A 16,139-nucleotide genomic window follows, 5' to 3' on the forward strand; every position below is an offset into this window, starting at 1 on the left:
TCCTCAGGGACCTCTTAACGGCATTATAGGCCCCTGAGCAAAGCCGTGCACGGGGGCCCCTACCTACACAACCACTCACAGGAATGAAAATGTAAATGGTCGATAGTGGCCATGTGTACCCCATTGGTACCCGTGGTTCATTGGTGGAGCATTTGCTTGGCATGCGGAAGGTCCCAGGTTCAGTCCCCGGCATCTCCAGTTAAAGGGACCAGGCAAATAGGTGATGTGAAGACCCCTTCCTGAGACCCTGGAGAGCCACTGCCGGTCTGAGTAGACGATACTGACTTTGATGGACCAAGAAGTCTGATTCAGTATATGGCAGCTTCATGTGTTCATGTGTACATTATACTTGGCAAGTAGGTAATGTGAAAGACCCCTTCCTGAGACCCTGGAGAGCCGCTGCCGGTCTGAGTAGACAATACTGACTTTGATGGACCAAGAGGTCTGATTCAGTATACGGCAGCTTCATGTGTTCATGTGTACATTATACTTCAGTATTTATTCTTAATCCAAACCCAAATTAACATTAATATTGTTCATTATCTTTTGTAAAACACATGCTAAACATGCAAGTCACGACATACATCACTTAGCATGGGGCCCCTATGCTCGTGGGGGCCCCGGGCAACTGCCCAGCGTGCCCCTGCGTTAAGACGGCCCTGCCCTTCCTCCTGTAGACACCTCCTCTTTGCAGGCAGCGCATCTGGGGAAGGTAGTGCAGGACAAAGTCTAGGCAGACAGGTAAGCGGGACGGTCTTGCCCGTGTCTGGTGGTGGACAGTGTTTCCGCCTTTCTCCAACTTCCAGTGTTAATCTGTGGCAACGTTCCTTCTCTCACAGGCAACATCAAAGCCAGTCGCCGGTCTTCCTACCTCTTAGCCATAACCACCGAGCGCTCCAAGTCGTGTGACGATGGTCTGAATACATTTCGGGACGAAGGGAAACATATGAGGTAAGCGTGTCTTCCTGTCCCCCACGTTCGGCTCGTTCCTTTTAATGTTTGCACTGCTCATGCCAACCATATCGATGGTCTCTTTTCAGGAGGTTGCCCAGCCGCGTACCAAGCCTCCGCATGTTAAGAAGTTTCTTCACGGACGGGGTAGGTGTTTGCTGACTCTCCTTTTCTCATAAATGTGGGTCAGTAGGTGCTGCCTGCCCTGGAGTTCACCCCGTACGTTGATTGAGAGTTTAAACAGAGCGTGCGTAAAATGAAAGCACATCATTCCTGCTTCTCCTCTGTGGTTTATGAAGTCTGGAAGTGGAGTGTGGGTACCCTTACTTTCGGTGCTTTGGGAGGGGGCAGGTGGGAAAGCCCCATTCCATGAGCTTCACTACATTTGTGGTTCTGTTAATCCAGCCTGTTGTCTGCGCCCATTGTGGGGGCCAGTATTCTTCTGTTGTGGGGAGGAGCAGGGATGGTGATTGTAACCCAGTTTGATTCTTCTTTAAGTGGTAGAGAAAGTCGGTATATAAAAACCACCTCTTCTTCTTCTGCTTCTTCCTTCCCTCTTCCTCCTCCTCTTCTGCTTCTTCTGCTTGCACATCTGTCTCTCTCATCTCTGCCCATTCAAGCATCAATATCTCAATCCAGTCTGGGTAGCCACTGTCTTCCTGCATAGCATTCTGCCTCCACCTCCCCTCTTTCCCTGCCTTATACTCTGACACTTGATCTGGAGAACTGGGTTTGATTCACCACTCCTCCACATGAGCTGCAGAGGCTAATCTGGAGAACTGGATTTGTTTCCCCACTCCTACACATGAAACCAGCTGGGTGACCTTGGGCAAGTCTTTCTCTCTCAGCCCCACCTACCTCACAGGGTGTCTGTTGTGGGGAGGGGAAGGGACTGTGATTGTAAGCCAGTTTGATTCTTCTTTAAGTGGTAGAGAAAGTTGGCATATAAAAACCACCTCTTCTTCTTCTGCTTCTGCTGCTTCTTCCTTCCCTCTTCCTCCTCTTCTGCTTCTTCTGCTTGCACATCTGTCTCTCTCATCTCTGCCCATTCAAGCATCAATATCTCAATCCAGTCTGGGTCGCCACTGTCTTCCTCCCTGCCTTATACTCTGACACTTGAGTATATCCCTTGAGTCAGGGATGTCCGTCATCCTTCCTTTGATTTCTGTCTCACCTTCTCTTTGCAGTCTCTGGATAGCCTCGGCACCTCCGAAGACACCACCCGGTCGAAGCGGCATTCGACCTCCGACTTGACTGACGTCACTTTCAGCGATGTGAGGAAAGAGGGGTGGCTCCATTACAAACAGATCCTCACCAAGAAAGGCAAGGTAGGTATATTTTTTCTGGGAGTGAGGGTCATTTAACACAATGGGACTGACTTCTGAGTTCATTTGTTTATCACATTTCTATCCTGCCCTCATTCCCAGCAAGTTGGACTCAGAGCGAGTCACAGCATGATCATAAAACATTAGTTAAAACATACATTAAAACAAGCTTTAAAGCTCACTCTTATTTTATATTAAAACAAGATGGCATTTCCTTCCATTTACAGCCACTAGACAGGCCTGGCCAACAGTGGACCCCGAAACCAGGTTGGGGGAGGATGGGGAGGCCAGCAAATAATGAAAGTGAAAAAGACTTGCGGCTGCCCTCAGGTGTAGGCCTGGTGGAACAGTTCTGTTTTGCAGGCCCGGCGGAATTCCTTTAGGTCCCGCAGGGCCCTGATGTTACTTGGAAGACTGTTCCGCCAGGCCAGGGCCAGGGCCGAAAAAGCCCTGGCCCTTGTCGAGGACAGCAGCACACTCCACAGGCCGGGAACCACCAGTAAATTGTTGTTCCTTGAGTGTAAAGCTCTCGGGGGGGGGGGTATACCAGAAGAGGCGGTCCCGTAGGTACAATGACTTGCTTAAGACTAAGAATCCCCTAACTTCACCTTTGCAATGACAGGACCTATTGGCTGTTACTCTCCAGAAAATGAGGCCCTGGAGTCATGGTGGATGGACGACTAGGCAGACATATATAGATGACAGATAGAGAGACCCTTTGCTATCTGTTTGTCTCTCTGTCTCTGCAGTGCATTTTTTATCTCACTCTTCCCCCAGGGAGCTCAGAACAATATACATAATTCTCTCTTCCTCATTTTAAAGTTAGGGTGAGAGAGAATGGTCACCCAGTGGATTTCATGGCAGATAGTGATTTGAACCTGGGGTTCCCCAGTCCTGGTTCAACACTACACCACACCAGCTGAAAATGTCAACACATGTGAGGGTTTGTTAGGTAAGGTTTTGAAAACAAAATGGCTATTAACTATAATTCCCTCCTATAAATTCAGGGTGTTGCCGTTTGGGAATACTGCGGCTGACCCCCCCCCCTCCCCTGCACTAACAGATGCTGCAGGGTAGGGAAAGATGCAGAGCAGGGCCATAAAATGACTGGAGCATTGATAGCTATTTTTAGTTTGGAAAAAAGGAGTGAAATCTGAGAAGGGACGTCATTGTTGTCTAGTACACATCCTAACAATATAATATCATAATGCACGATAGAAAGTACATAAAAGCCCTTCTAGTATTATGAGGCTTCTTGTAAAATTATTTATTCCTTGTATACTAGAACATGGCTCCCATGTCCCACCTTGTATTTCATGCTGGGCTTGTAAGGATGTGTATTCATCAAACAGTGTGTTAGGTCAAAACATAGGCCTTTTAACTTTAAAAAGGTAAAGGTCCCCTGTACAAGCACCGGGTCATTCCTGACCCATGGGGTGATGTCACATCCCAACGTTTACTGGGCAGACTTTTGTTTACGGGGTAGTTTGCCAGTGCCTTCCCCAGTCATCTTTCCTTTACCCCCAGCAAGCTGGGGACTCATTTTCCCGACCTCGGAAGGATGGAAGGCTGAGTTCAACCTTGAGCTGGCTACTTGAAACTGACTTCCATCGGGATCAAACTCAGGTCATGAGCAGAGTTAGACTGCAGTACTGCAGCTTACCACTCTGCGCCACGGGGCTCCTATCTTTTAACTTTACCGTGCACCATATTAAAATTTATATATTTGCCATTTTAGTACTTCCTAGAAGCTGGCCATAGGATGCTGGGTAGCACGGTCCAGTGCGTCAGAGCTCTTTTGCTGTTCTGAGCCTTCGAGCAATAGGCAGCTGCCTCATCCAGACTCACTAGTTGTGCAGGCATTCCAAAACAAAAGAAAGATTCCCTAGAACGACATTCCTGATCAGTCCGGTCCTTTGGAGGAGTCAGCTGTGGCTGTGGCTTCCAGTGTCTTCCACAGGGGAGTTTCGATTTTGCAAATAGTTCTACAGTCATCATCGCGTTCACCCTGACTGCAACCCTGCTCGCATTCTGTTTTTCCGCAGCCTCACAACACACAGGCGAAACTTGACATCGGATGGCTGAGGAAGCATCCTGAGATTCATAGCATTTTTTGTGGTTTGAAAGGAAGTTTCTAGCCATCATGGATTTAACAAAAAGTCTGAAGCCAATATCTGGTGAAATCTCAGAAGCTTCCAACCTCTGGGGAGCAAGGCTTCTGTGGTCCTCCCCCCACAGAAGTTTTCTTTGCCTTCCCAATGGTTAGCAGACTGACAGACTGGAACAATTAAGATCTAGACTTCTGGGATTAAAGGACAGTCGTGCAGTATCGTTGCCTCAGCCCTCTGTTCCTGTGGCGTTTAATGCAGAGGTGGTTCTATAGGGATGCTCTAGGCTGATCCTGCATTAAGTAGGGCGTTGGACTAAATGGCCTGTATGGCCCCTTCCAACGCTATGATTCTATGGCCGAAAACGCATGGCCGTTTTCTTTTGCGCTCATCCCACAAATGAAGCGAATTTCCCTTGTGAACATGCATGGCCATCTCCCGCCATCATGTTCAACCCACCAACTTCCGGAATTTCCCCTGGTTATCTCATTTCTGGTTTCTCCCGATTTAAATTGCAGCCACGCTGCAACCGCGAGAACTTGCCGGTGCCTGTACGCTTCCGGGTCGACTCCCGGCCCAGCAGCAGCAGCACTTTTTCGCCCCCGGACCCCATGCCCTCTCTCTCCCCCGCTCCCATGTCTCAACCATAAGAGGCGGAGCCGCCCCCCGCCAGCGGCTTCCCCTTGCCTCAGGGGTGTCGGTGCGGCAGCAGGGCCTTTAACCAGTCACCGCTGCCTCAACCCACCGCTGGCTTCTCCTTGCCTTCACCCCGAGGACGGTGGAGGCAAGGGAAAGCCAACAGTGGGTCGAGGCGGAGGCAACTGGTTGAAGGCCCTGTCACCGCTCCAACGTCCCCTGGGTGGAGGCGAGGGGGAACTGCGATGGGTCAAGGAAATCTGATGGTTGAGGTGCGGGAGCAGGGAGAGAGAGGGCATGGGGTCCGGGGGCAGTGAGGTGCCGCCACCGCTGCTGTCTGGCCGGGCTTTCCTCGCCTCCATCGCACCATGCGTTTGAGTTTTTAGAAAGTGGGATCGAGAAAAGTGAGATTGAGCAGGAACAAACAAGCTGTGTGTTAACGACCTATGATTCTAAGCCCACTCCAGCTTTACTATTCCCTACCTTAATCCTACAGGGGCACTCCCTGCAAACAGCAAATTCTCTCCATCTAAAGAATATCTCTGTACTCTTCCCTCTGCATAAGTCAAGGGAGACAAGGCTGAGACACCTTGCTGCTGCCTTGAGGATTTTAAGCTGGGAATTTCTGGGCCTCCTGTACAGAGCTTAACGGATAACCCCTCTGTTTTCGACCGAGCAGCCCCCCTGTAAAAATGGGTATATTTTTGTAGATTCAGAGGGTGGGGTGGAAACAATAGAGAAATCCAATTGACAATTAAATGTACTGTCATGGAACTTGATGGGTTGGGGGGAACAAACTTTGTGACTCTGAATTCCTTCTGTTACTGTGTAGGTTTGACCTTTTATGTTTACAGGAAACATGGATGCAGGAGTCAGGTTAGCAGAAGCAGAAATGCTGTGTAAAATAAGTAAGGCTTTAAATGTTAATGAGGGTGTTTGCAATGCAGGGGTGTTAAGGAGGGATCCGAATGCTGTCTTCCACCTGATTTTAAGCCCACTCCAGCTTTACTATCCCCTACCTTAACTAATCCTACAGGGGTACTCCCCTAAACCTTACTTAATCCTACAGGAGTACTCCCTACAGACAGCAAATCAGTGCCCAACCCCCTTTTAAATACGAATCTTCTGCAATGGTGATGGATCTTCAGGGATACTGATGGAACTTGAATTTATGTATTTTAAAAAATTGATTCTGGTGCATCACTGTAATATGGAATGCTCTATATTCCAAATTTCCAGTTGCGTAAAAAAAGAAAGGGAGGGAAGGTGGCATGGTATAGCCCTACCTTGTCAGATCTTGGAAGCTAAGCAGGGTTGGTGCTTGGAAGGTAGGCCACCAAGGAAGACTCTGCTGAGGAAGGCAGCGGCAAACCACCTCTGCTTCTCACTTGCCTTGAAAGCCCCTTTCTGGGGTTGCCATCAGTCGGTTGCGACTTGACTGCACTTTACACACACACACACACACAAAGCAAAATTTTAAAAATCCTTATTTAGCAGCCAGCCTTAAAAAAATAAGCTCACATTCAAATGTGCTTTGTGTATATTATTATTTTTTCCGGTTTCATAATTTGGTGTGTTTTTGCACAAGTCAAGAAAGTAAAAACTCAATACAGGTGCAAACTTTAAGTGTCAAAGAGGAGATTGAACTCTTGACAGCTCTTCTACAGAAAAGGGTTCAAGTTTCCCTCTCTCCACAGCTGCTCTCCTAATTGATGACACCAACCCTGAGGCTGCATTTGCAGAAGGAAAAAGTCATCCCACATAAACATGGAAGAAAGGGCAACGTGTATTTGAGCTGTCAGGAAGCCCGCTTTCAATTCAGGATAAAACTGTGGTTCAGAACCCCAGGAACGGGAAAGAAACAAATCCTTGTTTGTTGACCCGCCCGCGTTCAGGCATCCTAGCAAAGTGAAGTTAGATCGAAGAACTGCTAACTCAGGATGTCTTCCGTTGCTCTCCCTGCGTGAAGGGAGAAAGGAAAGTGAGACCCTGGCTAATTAAACCAGGTTTATGCTCATCAGAAACATGCTACCAGTATGTTTGTGATCATAGAATCATAGAATCATAGAGTTGGAAGGGACCACCAGGGCCATCAAGTCCAACCCCCTGCACAATGCAGGAAATTCACAACTACCTCCCCCCTCCACATCCCTAGTGACCAGAAGATGGCCAAGATGCCCTCCCTCTCATCATCTGCCTAAGGTCACAGAATCAGCATTGCTGACAGATGGCCATCTAACCTCTTCTTAAAAACCTCCAGGGAAGGAGGGCTTACCACCTCCTGAGGAAGCCTGTTCCACTGAGGAACTGCTCTAACTGTTAGAAAATTCTTCCTAATGTCTAGACGGAAACTCTTTTGATTTAATTTCAACCCGTTGTTGAAATTAATGATGTCTGAATGAAGCCTGTGGACACGAGATAGAGATCTTACCTGCATTCCCTGCCCACAGCAGTTTTCCTTCTGACCCGGTGAAATTTTATTCCTGCAGTTGTGGAACCTGCATCATCTAATCGCCACACAGGTTGGGAGGCTGCTGTGGAGGGAAATAATTTGCCGCCTTCTCTCTCTCCCGCCAGTGGGACAGTGCTGACGGAGGGGACGGAAAGGCAGATTTCATGTCATTTCATTTGTTTAATTTATATCCCGCCCTTTCCCAACTGAGTGGGGCTCAGGGCGGCTTCCAGCAAACCCCTTTTATCCCCTTCCCCCTTTTCTTTGCAGCCCGCAGACCCGTGTGGCTGTTATACCAAGCAGGCCCCAGGAATAAAGTTTCCCGGGGCTAGAAAGGAACATGGAAAAGTTCAGCGCTTTCCACTGACAGCTCGTGGGATCCAACCCTGAGTCTCTCTGTGACTTTTGGGGCTGGTGGATTGCTCGTCAGGATTTGCACACAGCACCTCTGTAGATCTCAGTAGGCGAGCCCTTCTTTCCCCTTCCACTCTTTCCCCTTCCCCTCCCTTCTGTGCGTCTCTTTCTCCCTCATTATCCCACGCACTCAATTCTTTCCCTCTGTCTCTCCCTTCCTCGCACCCCCACCCCCCCTACAGAAAGTTGGCGGCAGCATCCGGCAGTGGAAGCGGGCCTTCGCTGTCCTACGCTCGCACTCGCTCTACCTGTGCAAAGACCGACGGGAGGCTGTGGCATGTGCCCTGCCCCCAGGTGAGGAGGAGCAGCCGCCCATCAGCGTCCGAGCGTGCCTGGTGGACATCTCCTACAGCGACACCAAGAGGAAGCACGTCTTCCGGCTGACGACCGCTGACTTCTGTGAATGTCTCTTTCAGGCCGAAGACCGGGATGACATGCTGGCCTGGATTAAAGCCATCAGGGAGAGCAGCAAAGGCGAGGGCGAGGTGAGCATCGCCAGCGGCTGCCTGCCTGCCGGGTCTCTGGCTTGTCAGATGCGCTCCGGTTCGCAATCCCGGCTTTGCTTCCTCCCCGCTTTTCACTTCTTTCTCCTAGGAAGGGAGCTGCCTGCTAAGACGTAGCATGCCACAGTCTAGTTTTGGTGAAGCAGAAACCAAAAAAGTGTCCTGTGGCATGATGGGACACGCACAGGGTGCACGACAAAGGAGTGATAATGTTACGTTCAGGAAAGGAATCTGGTGTGTAGCCAGAGGTTTCTTTGCAGCTGCCGCCGCTGCCGCTCCTGTTGCGGAAGAGGCAAGCCGTCATGTTTAAAAAGCGACTTGCCTCTTTGGCAGCGAAAATTTCAGAGAAGCCTCTGCCTGCTCGTGCAGTGTTCCCACACACGCCTGTCCCCTCTTTGTGTAGCAGTCCTACCACTCTGGATGTACGGTAAAACCTTGCCAGCATGAGAAAAGAGCAAGAGTCCAGTAGCACCTTAAATACTAACAAAATTTCTGGCAGGCTATGAGCTTTCGTGAGCCACAGCTCACTTCTTCGGATACAGCTAGAATGTGATTCCATCTACCCTTAAGTAGAGACGAGTGAATTAGACACACACTGACAATGGAAATGTCAAAAGCAAGTAAATGACATTAGCAGGCATGACTGGATTAGGAGTGATAGGCAGAGGCATGGAGAAATCAGCATTGGTAATGCCAGCATGGTAATTCTAACAATTTTTACAAGTTCTTTGGACAAAAAACAGCAATTGCCTGTAAGCTTGAGAAACATTGCTTCTACCCAGGGTTTTTGCTCTTCTTTGGCACTCAAGCTAAAGGCTTTTTAAAAACTGAGCATCCCCATGATACCTCCTAATCATCCACTATTCAGGTCTTTCCATGCTTTGCTCCTTTCTTTCCCAAACTTGGGCTATTCACAACGCAGGAGATTCACCTTCCCCTTCATTCCCCCAGTGACCCCTACTCTGTGCCCAGAGGCAACAGAAAGATCCTGGAAAATTGTTGGCGCATGGAGTTTAAAGATCAGGTGTGGAATTTGGCTAGAAGTATTGCTGGGCATATGGAATTTGGCAAACATTCAACTCTGGATTGCAGCCAGGACACCTTAATTTACAGGGCAAAAAATATACGTATATCAAGTCAAGTCAGCCAGGACACCTGGTGGGGTTTTCAAGATGAGACATTCAGAGATAGTTTGTCACTGCCTGCCTCTGCCCCTGGTATTCCTTGGAGGTCTCCCTTCCAAATACTTGCCAGGGTCAAGGCTGAGAGTGTGTGACTGGCCCAAGGTAACCCAGCAAGTTTCCATGGCAGAGCAGGGATTCAAACCTGGGTTTCCCAGGTACTAATCCAAAACCTTAACCACTACACCACGCTGGCTTTCATAAACTATACCTACTGCCACCTATTTCAGATGCGCATTGTTGATTTTCTGATCAATCAAATGATGGTTCACAGCTATTAATGATCCTCCTGGTACTGGGGGAGAGAAAAAGTTGTTTTCTCTCCCTCCTCCCCAAGAAAGTTTGAGCTGTTATTTATCCCTTGTGTTGAGGGCGATGGGATGCAATAAAACTGTTTTAAGAAGGATGAAGTAGCTTTTCAAACTTGAATGTTATAAGCTCCAGTTAGCTTACAGCTACCTCTGCTGGTCAGCAGATCATACTGCTAGGACAAGTTCATATGTTCAGCACAGTCAAATGGCAAACATTTTCCAGGATTTTACACTGGGGGTGGGAGCTTGCATGTTTTAATACCTCTCCCCAAAGACACAAATATCCATACCCAGCTGATGGGAAAAAGAAAGGTTCTAAGTGTATTCTTTCCCTCTTCCTCTGTGAAAAAAGTGGGGGGAGATTTTTTTCTTTTTTTATCATAGAGTTGGAAGGGACCACCAGGGTCATCTAGTCCAACCCCTTGCACAATGCAGGAAATTCACAACTACCTCCCCTCCTCACACCCCCAGTAACCCCTACTCCGTGCCCAGAAGATGGAAAAAAAAAACAACCCCTCCAGGATCCCTGGCCAATCTGGCCAGGAGGAAGATTGCTTCCTGACTCCAAAGTGGCGATCGGCACTACCCTAGGCATGCAAGAACGGGCCATCTAGCCTCTGCTTAGAAACCTCCAGGGAAGGAGAGCTCACCACCTCCTGAGGAAGCCTGTTCCACTGAGGGGAGATAATTGCAAGGGAGATAATTCAAATATACAGATTCCCCTGCCTGACTCTAGAAATGTACTGGACAGAAAATGTTTTATAATTAGATTTTTGTTCAGTGTAAAAAGCGGCTTCTAGTCTGCAACAGGGGGAAAAAGAATTGGGCTGGTGGAGTCTTTCGTAGGTGACTCTAAGAGCATCTGCGAGGGCTCATCTGTTCAGTGTGTGCTTCTAACTGCATTGAGCCTGTCCGAGATTCTTCGTGGAAAGGGACTTTTGACAGCGGGAAAGAGAGGTTAACCTTAAGTTTGATCGTTAACCCTTCTTTGTTTTCTCTTTGTGTCTTTCCCCCCTAGGACCCTGGGTTTGCAAGCCAAGCACTTATTAATAAGAAGCTGAATGATTACAGGAAAGTAAGGTAGGTTTCATGTCTCCCTTACTGTCATTTTTCCACCTGCTTCCCAGCTGTCTAGAGTTATGCCTAGTTCTCGCAGAAGGGTTAAATCTGTATTTGGACTGTAATACTTTACAATGCAGATGGGGACTCGCACGATGGAACGTTCCTTCCAATGGAAAAAAAAGATCTCTGCCCTCTATATTGTGAACCCAGATCTACTTTTATCTCATATTAGCTGTTCAGGAGAAGCTTTCTTTTCTCCTGTCTGATAATGGCCCCGTTGTTTCTTACAGTGTGTCTATTTTTGCCTTTGCGGCAAGGAAAATCCGAGCCAGTATTGTAGTTAAACCGGACAGCTGAATGTGATTTGATGCAAATGTATATTTGTGCTTGGATTTTACTTGTTTTCTTGTAGATGCTGTTCTGGTTTATGCTTATTCAATTGTAACAGCCTTTGGCTATGTACAATAAACTTGTACCATACTGTACCATACCATATTTAACTGAGATTAAATGTGTCATCTGAGTTCCCATCCTATTAAAGATGTTTCTGGAAGAGTTCTGTGGCTGAGTCGGTGGGCAAACCCACTTTGCTAATATGCATGAGCAGGAGACAAGAATCCTAGCACTGATGCCGTGTCTCGTTCCTCTTCCCTTGCAGTTCTGCTGGGACCAAACCAGACTCCTCCCCTAAAGGACCTCGTGGGCAGGGGATGAAGCCAGAGTCGCAGAAACAGATAGGAACAGGAGCACCCCGTTCCTCACGCCAGGATGCCATAACACCAAGAGGTATGAAGGGCTTGACTGCGCATGTGCGTTGGAGGGAGCCTGCGTGCCCCTAGCAGATCATATCCAGTAGAGGAGGCCTGTACATGTTTAAACAGCGTGGTGTAGTGGTTAAGAGTGGCAGGATTCTAATCTGGAAAGCCAGGTTTGATTCCCCACTCCTCATGAGTGGTGGACTCTAATTTAGAGAACTGGGTTTGATTCCCCAGTCCTTCACAAGAGCAGCAGACTCTAATCTGGAGAACCAGGTTTGATTCCCCACTCCTACAAATGAAGCCTGCTGGGTGATCTTGGGCCAGTCACAGTTCTCTCCAAACTCTCTCAAGCCCACGTGGAGGTGGGCGGTGGCAAACCACCTCCGAACATCTCTTGTCTTGAAAAGCCCTTTGGGGTCGCCATAAGTCAGCTGTGACTTGACCGCGCGCACAATTAAAAAAAAAAAAAACCTGACTGTTACTGGGGCTAAACCCTTCCAGGACATTTTCGCTCTCTTTCCTGGCGTTTGCCTCCTAAACTCAGCTGTATGGGAGTTGTGTTGGGTAGATGCCAGAGTGCTTGGTAGCTCTGTAGTTTGTAGAACGTATGTTCCTGGGAGGCTCGGGTTCATTTCTCATCACAGCTATGGACTCAATGGGTAGCCGTGGGAAAGCTAGCTTCCATTAGCCTCTGTTTCCTACCCACAACTTAAGAATGGAAGTAATGTGAGCTTCTGGCTTACCGATGGTGATGCAAAGGCTGTCTGCAAATGCTCTTTTTAATGGTATGTTTACATCACATCTCCTCTTAAGCACCTGCACTTAAACTTCTTTGGCCCTTCTGTAGCGCTTTCGTTGAATGTCACTTGTGACGTGCCTGTATTTAAACAGAAATAAAAAGTTCCTTGGTGTTTGGGGTTTCCACTTGCTCTAGTTCTCCAGCTACATTTCATGCCGCTCTTAGGCTCCAAGTCCTGACTCTGAAATCTTTCTAAATGCTGAGCATTGGTCATTGTATACTTAGAAATGGTTTGTGCAGAAATAGCATGGGGTACAGGCTTCCTGCACTATACCAGCTGATAGTATATGTGGGAATCCCATGCTGCATGCATGCATACAGCTGTATGTGCATATGTACAGAATCTTTCTGCCTGCATGTAGAAAGCTAGCATGTAAAAAAAAAAAAAAAACCTGCAAAATTCTCCGCCCTGACGAGGTCAGTTTTTCACCTGCAAGATTTTTATGGGAACGTTCAGACTTTTGATATCCCACTTGCTCTTGGAGTTAGTACAGCCCTGGGAAGCACTGCTTTGCCAAGTACTATTTCTGCCAGCTGTGGGTCACATCACCCACTCGTGCTGCACATCGTGACTTCCATGTGCGCCGTAGCCATTGGAGATCGAATACCACAGGTGTAAGTAGTTAAGTAAACATTTTTATTTGTAGATGGCCAAAGGCCATGACAAGGTAAATTAAACTATAAAACAAGAAAATTATAAAATAAAGATAAAAGATAAAATACAAAACGCCATATAAAATATGATAAAATACAATATAATTAAAACATTTCCTAGCTGGCCATCAGTTCTGGCAAACATTCGTTGGCACTAGTTTGGCTCTTATCTTTCTAGCTCAGGGGTGGGGAACGTCAGGCCCAGGGGCCATAAGGCCCGCAAAATCATTCAATCTGACCCTTCGTGGGTCCTGGAAGATCTCTAGCTCAGAAGGATCTAAGACTGGCGATCTGCCCCCTCCCGCGGACAGGAATAACTTCTATTCAAGGCGGATGTGAGTTTGTTTTGCCGAGAAAAGGAACTTCCCCCCCTTGCGGAAGAGTTGTTAGCTATGGAGCTGCTAGGACCGCCCAAGAAAGTGTGTTAACCCTTTCCCACCTGGGCCATGGAAAAACATATTCCCTCTGTACTACAAAAGGGATGGGGGCGGAAGTGGTGGCAGTGGAGGGGTTAAAGGGGGCAGGGCCAGAATGTGTGTGTGTGGGGGGGCAAGTTCTTAGGCGGAGGTAGCAGGAGCCGGCTGTAGAGTCCACCCTGACCATGCGGAGCAGGAGCAACTCCATTGTATGGCCCGCAAATGATGTTATACATATCCAAATAGCCCTAGGCGGAAAAAAGGTTCCCCACCCCTGTTCTAGGTACTAGAGCAAAAAGTAACCGCCTATAAGTGATAAATGAGTCATAAGATCATAAGAAAAGCCCTGCTGGATCAGACCAAGGCCCATCAAGTCCAGCAGTCTGTTCACACAGTGGCCAACCAGGAGCCTCTAGGAAGTGCCCCAAACAGGACGACTGCAGCAGCACCATCCTGCTTGTCGGTATCTTACAATAAAAAATAGTAATTTATTGGAGTTGGGAAACAAGTTTAACCCAGTTAATATGGTACGAAGGAATTTCCCCCCTATATTGCATAAAGACGACAAGCGAAAATATAATGGGGTAAATCCTCTACAGCAGACCCACAAACGCAAATACATTGTGCTGGTGGCACAGTCTTTAGGACAGACTCTAGGGCAGTAGTTTTTATTTGGTGTGTGTGTGTGTGTTAAGTGCCGTCAAGTCGCTTCCGACTCCTGGCGACGCTATGAATCCGTGTCCTCCAAAACGTCCTATCCTTAACAGCCTTTCTGAGATCTTGCAAACTGAGGGCCGTGGCTTCCTTTATAGAGTCAGTCCATCTCTTGTTGGGTCTTCCTCTTTTCCTGCTGCCCTCAACTTTTCCTAGCATGATTTTCTTTTCTAGTGACTCTTGGCTTCTCATAATGTGACCAAAGTACGACAGCCTCAGTTTAGTCATTTTAGCTTCTAGGGTCCGTTCCGGCTTGATTGTTTTCCCACTGATTTGTTTTTTTAGCAGTCCACGGTATCCGTAACACTCTCCTCCAACACCACATTTCAAAGGAATCTTTCTTCCTATCAGCTTTATTAGACATAGCTTGCTGCATTTCTCCTCTTCCTCTAACTTTGCCTCTCCCTGCCTTTGTTTGTTCAGATGACAGCGTCCCTCAGAAAGCCCCTTGGGGCATCAACATAATGAAGAAAAACAAGAAAGCTGCCCCACGGGCTTTCGGTGTGAGGCTAGAAGACTGCCAGCAAGCTCCCGACAACAAGGTAGGCCTTCTCCTATCGGTGGGGTGTCCTTCCTGTGGAAATCTAGCGCATTATGCCATGCTTGGAGTTTGATTTCTGGCAGTATAACTCAGTAAAAAAGTCTAGCAGTTTAACTGCTTTCTGGTATTGTTACACAGTACTTATTGCATTGTTTTCTAATTTTTTAATTCGTTTTTTCACATTGCCTTTATGTGTATTGTGTGTGTGTGTGTGTATTGTGTGTGTGTGTGTGTATTGTGTGTGTGTGTGAAGTGCCATCAAGTCACTTCCGACTCATGATGACCCTATGAATCAGTGTCTTCCAAAACGTCCTATCCTGAACAACCTCGCTCAGATATTGCAAATTGAGGGCCATGGCTTTCTTTACAGAGTCAGTCCATCTCTTGTTGGGTCTTCCTCTTCTCCTGCTGTCCTCAGCCTTTCCTAGCATGATTTTCTTTTCCAGTGACTCTTGTCTTCTCATAATGTGACCAAAGTATGACAGCCTCAGTTTAGTCATTTTAGCTTCTAGATTCAGTTCAGGCTTGATTTGATCTAGAACCTGCTGATTTGTTGTTGTTTTTTTTTTTTTTTTGAGGGGGCAGTCTACAGTATCCGTAACCCTCTCCTCCAACACCACATTTCAAAGGAATCTATTTTCTTCCTATCAGCTTTCTTCATTGTCCAGCTTTCACACCCATACATAGTAATAGGGACTATGATGGCATGAATTAACTTGGTCTTGGTTGCCAGTGACACATCCTTATACTTAAGAATCTTTTCTAGCGCCTTCATGGCTGCCCTTCCCAGTCTCAATCGCCTGTTGTGAGCAGGGAGTTCCACAATTTAACTATGCATTGTCCAGATCGCCAGTGTGTATATGAAGTAACGTCAAGTCGCTGCCACCTTATGGCAACCCTAGAAATCAGTGTCCTCCAAACTGTCCTATTGTTAACAGCCTTGCTCAGGTCTGGCAGACTGAGGGTCATGGCTTCCTTGGTTGAATCAATCCATCTCCTGTAGGGTCTTCCTCTTTTTCTCCTGCCTTCAATTTTTCTTGGCATTATTTTTTTCCTTTAAAAAAATATTATTTATTAAACAACAACAAAAAAGAAATACAAATGGTTAACTAGGAAACTATGCATAATCTAAATAAGGGGGTCTTATATGCCAATAAATACAGCAAGAAATGAGCTGATTATACCCAACTGTCTAAAAAAGTCTAATGGCAATATTGAATTACAGAGTAAAAACCTTTCTTAGCAATATTGTCTATTCCAGTGACTCTTGTCTTCTCATGATGTGACCAAAGTATGATAACCTCAGCGTGGTCA

The 16,139-nt window shown here is 47.2% G+C and overlaps 1 protein-coding gene across 1 annotated transcript in view; it reads left to right on the plus strand.

Annotated features, from left to right (window-relative positions):
* Positions 1–16,139, plus strand: part of ARHGAP23 (Rho GTPase activating protein 23) — a 140,441-nt gene that overhangs the window by 96,050 nt on the left and 28,252 nt on the right. The window contains exons 9-15 of the mRNA XM_056864757.1: positions 840–951; positions 1,041–1,098; positions 2,139–2,279; positions 8,069–8,371; positions 10,900–10,961; positions 11,602–11,729; positions 14,708–14,826. Coding sequence (XP_056720735.1) covers positions 840–951; positions 1,041–1,098; positions 2,139–2,279; positions 8,069–8,371; positions 10,900–10,961; positions 11,602–11,729; positions 14,708–14,826 — 923 coding nt within the window. The remainder of the gene's footprint in view (positions 1–839; positions 952–1,040; positions 1,099–2,138; positions 2,280–8,068; positions 8,372–10,899; positions 10,962–11,601; positions 11,730–14,707; positions 14,827–16,139) is intronic.

This window comes from Euleptes europaea, chromosome 18 (assembly GCF_029931775.1).
Source record: "Euleptes europaea isolate rEulEur1 chromosome 18, rEulEur1.hap1, whole genome shotgun sequence".
Classification (NCBI taxonomy): Eukaryota; Metazoa; Chordata; class Lepidosauria; order Squamata; family Sphaerodactylidae; genus Euleptes; species Euleptes europaea.